At 47.1% G+C, this 6,706-nt stretch overlaps 1 protein-coding gene across 1 annotated transcript; it reads left to right on the forward strand.

Moving 5' to 3' along the window:
* Positions 1-228: 228 nt before the first annotated feature.
* LOC136382218 (RNA-binding motif protein, X chromosome-like) lies at positions 229-6,351 on the forward strand. The gene is made up of 2 exons (XM_066351262.1): positions 229-396; positions 3,671-6,351. The coding sequence occupies exon 2, from the start codon at positions 3,808-3,810 to the stop codon at positions 4,975-4,977; it is 1,170 nt and encodes a 389-aa protein (XP_066207359.1). The 5' UTR covers positions 229-396; positions 3,671-3,807; the 3' UTR covers positions 4,978-6,351.
* Positions 6,352-6,706: the final 355 nt, after the last annotated feature.

Genomic DNA, 6,706 nt, shown 5'->3' on the forward strand with positions numbered 1-6,706 from the left:
GCAGCAATCCAACTCCGGCCTTCACCACGCGGTTGAGCGCGGTTGCCCCAGGCAGCCGCTCCCTTCCCGTTACCATTGGCAACGGCAGCCAGCCCCTAAAGCCAACGTGGCGCGAAAAGGTGGGACTTCCGTCTCTGGAAGCCAATACGCGCGCGGAGGCTGGCTGGTCACGAATCACTTCCTGTCGCGTGATCTTAAGAGCCAGTAAGAGTGCAGAACTCCAAGGTAACGTGCCTTCGTTTCCATTAGCAACCGGAGGCCTTCAAAGAACCCCTCGGCGCTCCCCGTCCACGGAGGTCCGACCATCCTCGGCCATCCTGCGGTTAGCCAGGCGTTTAGGAGACTCCGCCTGGCCTCTCCCGCTCCTGAGGCCGCTAACTCCCGCCCGACGCCATGGTGAGTAGTCGGCCCTCAGGCGCCGCGCTGGAACGCGAACAGAGGCCTGGCCGGAGACGCGGGGCGGGGCCCCGGAGTGATGGCGGGAGTGATGGCGTAGTCGTAAGCGGCTTTGAGTCCGGCTCCCAGGCCGCGCGCCGGACGCGGGGCTCCGTTAGCCTCGGCCGGAGCCCTTCTGGGGTCGTCCTAGGTGAAGAAGCCCTCTCCTAGCGGTGTCGCGTGCGTCCTCGCCCCTGGCCAGTTGACAGACACCTCGCAGTGGACGGTGAAGAGAGCTGGCGGCCCCGCTGCTAGCGGAAGGCGAAGGGTGGGATGCTCATTCGCTTCCATACTAACGTTTTTACACACACACGCGCACCCACTCACGCCACATGTACACCTGTGGCAGTATAAAGAATTATGTGTTAACGACCCGAGAAGGGAGAGCGTGATTGAATCTAGCTTTCGGATGTGAGAGCGATTTTGAGTCCAAGCCCCCAAGGGAGTCCAAGAGATCTTGGGTGACATTTTTTTTTTGTTTTGACCTGTTGAAAAGACGCTCTTTTTTCTTGTATGCTAAAACGGTACTTAGAACACTGCACAATACGGAAGTGTTCAGAAAATGGGATGGAACCAGCGTCAGGGGCCCCACCGAAATAGGACACGGAAATATCTCAGCAGCCAGAAGGCCTGTTTAGCCCACACTCTGATCCAAGCACTCTTGCAGCTGAGAATACAGCTGTGAGCAAAACAGAGCACCCCCTACCCCCCTTTTTGTATTTTCCTGAAGTGAGAAGTGAGGAGGCAGAGAGACAGACTCCCGCATGCACCCGACCGGGATCCACCCGGCATGCCCACCAGGGGGCGATGTTCTGCCCATCTGGGCTGAGCCATTCTAGGGCCTGAGGTGGAGACATGGAGCCATCCTCAGCACCCGGGCCAACTTTTCTCCCATGGAGCCTTGGCTGCAGGAGGAGAAGAGAGACATAGAAAGGAGAGGGGGGAGGCCCTGGCATGCCGGGGACCTGGGTTCGATTCCCGGCCAGGACACATAGGAGAGGCGCCCATTTGCTTCTCCATCCCCCCCTCCTTCCTCTCTGTCTCTCTCTTCCCCTCCCGCAGCTGAGGCTCCATTGGAGCAAAGATGGCCCGGGCGCTGGGGATGGCTCCTTGGCCTCTGCCCCAGGCGCTGGAGTGGCTCTGGTCGGGCAGAGCGTCGCCCCTGGTGGGCGTGCTGGGTGGATCCCAGTCGGGCGCATGCGGGAGTCTGTCTGACTGTCTCTCCCCGTTTCCAGCTTCAAAAAAAAAAAAAAAAGAAAGAAAGGAGAGGGGGGAACGGTAGCGAAGCAGATGGACACCTCTCCTATGCACCTTAGCCAAGAATCAAACCTAGGACTTCCACACGCTGGGCCGACACTCTACTGCTGAGCCAACTGGCCAGGGCCTCCTTAACCCTCTTGAGCTTAGAATCGATCCCTCTCATACTCTTGATTTCCCTAAAATATCAAGAACCAATTGAAAAAAACAGTGATGGTGATGTCACACACACAAAAATTGACATCTGCTTCCATTCTGTTTCCTATGATTCCTTTCAATTTGCATAACAACTGAGGCTTCTAGTCAGGCTCAGATTTTTCATTAGTAAATAGCAGATAATTAAAGTAGGGCTGTTAAAATGGTAAATGAGCTAATGCATATGAAATAAATAGCAAAGTACTTGTTAAACTATTAAGCATTCAATATAGGATAGCTTTTCTTAGATGTGCTCATTTTTATTATTACATTTTCTTATACTTCTCATAGTAAACTTGTGTATGGATGTTTTGAGAATAGTGAAGAACAGGGAATCACTTCTGGTGCCCACATCTCCCTTCCCCTAACTTTCTGGCACAATTTCAAGACACTAGCTTAGCAGGTCTCTGGTAGGATTCTTGCTATGTGCTTTTAGCTTTTTATTATTATTTTAATAAAATATCTCTGCAACAAAATTTAAACATTCTGGTTTCCCTATTTGGATACTTGCCATTACTTCTAAATATTTGAGAGCCGATCATTACATCTACCTCATTTAACAGATGGCAAAACTGGTGTCAATGAGGTTCAGTGACTTAGTAACAAAGAGTTGCATAGCTAGACTTAAACTTGGTTTTTATTCCAATGGTTTTGTCTGCCCGCACCACACATCATCAGCCTGTGCCTTTTCCTCTAATGATGTGACTTGTGTGCATGTAGGGCACCTGTGTGCATATGGGGAAGCAGATGTTTCCGAAAGCCGCTTCCTGGGCTGATGCTGTTTCTCTCTGATCTCAGCTGCCCATCTACTCCCTTCCTTCACGCCCATCCATTTTGAAGGACCTTTTCTGTCTTTTGTCCTAAAGTTCATCCTTCTCAGTTTGAGTAATTGTTTTCTTCTTAGTCTTAAGGCAGTCAACTCTTCTTTATAGGAGAGAAAATAATTAACAGGTATGAGTTGGCCACTAAATCTACACAAGGCACAATACTAGGAGTTGTGTGGTGTAAGAAATGATTCACGCCCTCACAAGCTTACAGTCTAGTTGGAGGAGCAATACTTGGAAAAGTAAAAAAAGACAGCTAATACTATCAGTCTGTGGTGGTGCCAAGTGGCAGAGATGGTATGTGCTAGTGTGGAAGAAGGCGTGAGTAGGGTTCCTGAGAATGGATCGGGAAGCTTCACAGAGTAGATAAAGCAGGTTTGGCCCTGAGGGAAGGCTAGGAATTCTATGATGTGCTGGAGCACGCTGTACTGGCTGGTGAGAGCCTGTTCTGTACGTTTCTTACTCTGCATTGAGTGACATTACTGGTAGCTTGACATCAGCCATGGGGGGAGTATTCACACCATGGAAATCAGCCAGGGCTACAAGTCAAAGTTTGAGATTTCACTGCCGCCTCCACCCCACCCTAGAAAGCCTGCTGTTAAACAGTTACCAGCATACCATTGGGTAGCACTCAGATTCTTAAACAGGAATGGGGAGGTACTTTTAGTTAAGGATCAGCCAACAGTGAAAACAGAAGCAGGAAATGTGAGCTCAAGCCTCAGGGCTCATGAACAGACTAGTCTTACTAAAGTAGAGTGTTCTTACAAAGAATTCTGCGAAACAAAGTTTGAAGGGCTTGTGAGAGTCGATTTAATACTATAAACAATGAAGAAAGATTGAGAATTAGTGTTTATGGATTTTTTTTTTAGCAAGTATGATATTGCTTTGACATTTCCAAATTGCAGGATGTTCTTTTCCAAACTGATATGATTATAAAAGGTAATGTTCTCCTTGCGCAGTCGTTCCAGTGGGTTCACTCCTCCGTTTTGGAACCCCGTGGCGCTCCCTCGTCCTGAGCTGCTGGAAATTCCCTGTCGGCTACTTTGTAGCAGCTTGAAGTCCTCATCGCCCTTCCGATTCTCACCAGGGGGGAAAAATGGTTGAAGCAGATCGCCCAGGAAAGCTCTTCATTGGTGGCCTCAATACAGAAACAAATGAGAAAGCCCTTGAAGCAGTATTTGGTAAATATGGACGAATAGTAGAAGTACTCTTGATGAAAGATCGTGAAACCAACAAATCGAGAGGATTTGCTTTTGTCACCTTTGAAAGCCCAGCAGATGCTAAGGATGCAGCGAGAGACATGAATGGAAAGTCCTTAGATGGAAAAGCTATAAAGGTAGAACAAGCCAATAAACCATCATTTGAAATTGGTAGACGTGGACCACCTCCAAGAAGCAGAGGCCCTCCAAGAGGACTTAGAGGTGGCAGAGGAGGAAGTGGGGGCACCAGGGGACCTCCCTCACGTGGAGGGTACATAGATGATGGTGGCTATTCCATGGATTTTAACATGAGTTCTTCCAGGGGACCACTTCCAGTAAAAAGAGGACCGCCACCAAGAAGTGGGGGTCCTCCTCCTAAAAGATCTGTTCCTTCAGGACCAGTTCGCAGCAGCAGTGGAATGGGAGGAAGAGCTCCTGTATCACGTGGAAGAGATAGCTATGGAGGTCCACCTCGAAGGGAACCCCTGCCATCTCGTAGAGATGTTTATTTGTCCCCAAGAGATGATGGATATTCTGCTAAAGATAGCTATTCAAGCAGAGATTACCCAAGTTCTCGTGATACAAGAGATTATGCACCACCACCAAGAGATTATACTTACCGTGATTATGGTCATTCCAGTTCACGTGATGACTATCCATCAAGGGGCTATAGTGATAGAGATGGCTATGGTCGTGATCGTGACTATTCAGATCATCCAAGTGGTGGTTCCTACAGGGATGCATATGACAGTTATGGTAACTCACGTAGTGCTCCACCCACACGAGGGCCCCCGCCATCTTATGGTGGAAGCAGTCGCTATGATGATTACAGCAGCTCACGTGACGGATATGGTGGAAGTCGAGATAGTTACTCAAGCAGCCGAAGTGATCTCTACTCAAGTGGTCGTGATCGGGTTGGCAGACAAGAAAGAGGGCTTCCCCCTTCTATGGAAAGGGGGTACCCTCCTCCACGTGATTCCTACAGCAGTTCAAGCCGCGGAGCACCAAGGGGTGGTGGCCGTGGAGGAAGCCGATCTGATAGAGGGGGAGGCAGAAGCAGATATTAAAAACAAAACTTTGGACCCAAATCCCTGTTCAAAGAAACAAACAAAAAGTGGAACCTATTCTGTCATAACTACCCAAGGACTACTAAAAAGAAAAAATTGTGTTACCTTTTTTAAATTTCCTGTTAAGTTCCCTTTCCATAATTTTTATGTTCTTGTGAGGGGAAAAAGTAAATCATGTTTAATCTCATGACATTGCTTTCAACAAGCAAATGTTAAGTGTGGTAAGGATTGATGTGTCTAGTGTTGTAATTTTCCAAGTAGAATTAAGTGAAGGCCACTTCCTAATTTTTTTCCCAGTAAACGAGGCAAGAAATTCTAAGATGTACGAACTTCTAACCATCTAAAATGGAGAGATGAATCCCTCTGCCTATATAAACAAGCTATCTAGTAGAGGGTGGTTGGGGTATGCTACTCTTAGGATATCATACTGTCTTCAAACTGAAATCTCAAATGTTCCCAGTATGAAAAACCTGAGGTCAAATGCCTATGTAAAGAAAGTACTGTTCACCCAGTAAACCCAAACCAAATGGATAGTGTTGGCCATATTTTGCCTTTCTGATATTTCCTTTGGAATCTATAAGAACCTCTCCTTTCTCCCTCCCCCAATAAGACCATTTAAGTGTGTGTTAAGCAACTACAGAATACTAAATAAAAAATTTGGCCAAAACCAAAAAAAAAAAAAAAAAAAGATAATGTTGTTTCTAATGTAGGTGTTCAATTTTTGGTTTTTTTCTGATGCCTAGTGGAAATCTGTCTTTTGAAGGTGCACATGCAACTATAATGTGTATGTGTTGTTTTATTTATTTAAAGTCTGTCATTCCAAAGAGGATTTGAAACAGCAGAGTTGAGTGTGGGCTCTGGAGTTAGGTTGCCTGGTTCGGATCCTGCTCTACTGCTTACCGTTTCAGTACTTGGGAGAAATTTCTTCTCTGAACCTCAGTTTTCTGTCTGTGAAGTGACAATGGTGTCATCTTCGTCATCAGGTTGTATTGAGGATGAGCTGAGATCACGCCTGGCACAGGGTACTCCTGACTGACCTCTAGCTGTTTCATCAGTAATACTATTACTGCTGATGTTCCACATCCGTTCAGAGAGTTGGCTTTCATCAGCGTAAACCAAGCCATAAGAAAATTCTTTCTTCTTTCTATTCACATTGTCTAGCTCCCTGGTCGGCAAACTGCGGCTTGCAAGCCACATGTGGCTCTTCCACAAAACACCACATGCGGGCGCTACCTTGATAAGGAATGTACCTACCTATATAGTTTAAGTTTAAAAAATTTGGCTCTCAAAAGAAATTTCAATCCTTGTACTGCTGATATTTGGCTCTGTTGACTAATGAGTTTGCCGACCACTGGTCTAGCTCTAAGGCAGGGGTCCCCAAACTATGGCCCGCGGGCCGCATTCGGCCCCCTGAGGCCATTTATCCGGCCCCCCCCCCCGCCGCACACCCGGAAGGGGCACCTCTTTCATTGGTGGTCAGTGAGAGGAGCATAGTTCCCATTGAAATACTGGTCAGTTTGTTGATTTAAATTTACTTGTTCTCTATTTTAAATATTGTATTTGTTCCCATTTTGTTTTTTTACTTTAAAATAAGATATGTGTAGTGTGCACAGGGATTTGTTCATAGTTTTTTTATAGTCCGGCCCTCCAACGGTCTAAGGGACAGTGAACTGGCCCCCTGTGTAAAAAGTTTGGGGACCCCTGCTCTAAGGCAACCTCTTAATTACCA

This window comes from Saccopteryx leptura, chromosome 10 (genome assembly GCF_036850995.1).
Source record: "Saccopteryx leptura isolate mSacLep1 chromosome 10, mSacLep1_pri_phased_curated, whole genome shotgun sequence".
NCBI classification, from domain to species: domain Eukaryota; kingdom Metazoa; phylum Chordata; class Mammalia; order Chiroptera; family Emballonuridae; genus Saccopteryx; species Saccopteryx leptura.

Excerpts from the sequence above, each read along its gene's own strand:
- LOC136382218 (XM_066351262.1), top strand. The coding sequence starts at position 3,808 with ATGGTTGAAGCAGATCGCCCAGGAAAGCTCTTCATTGGTGGCCTCAAT.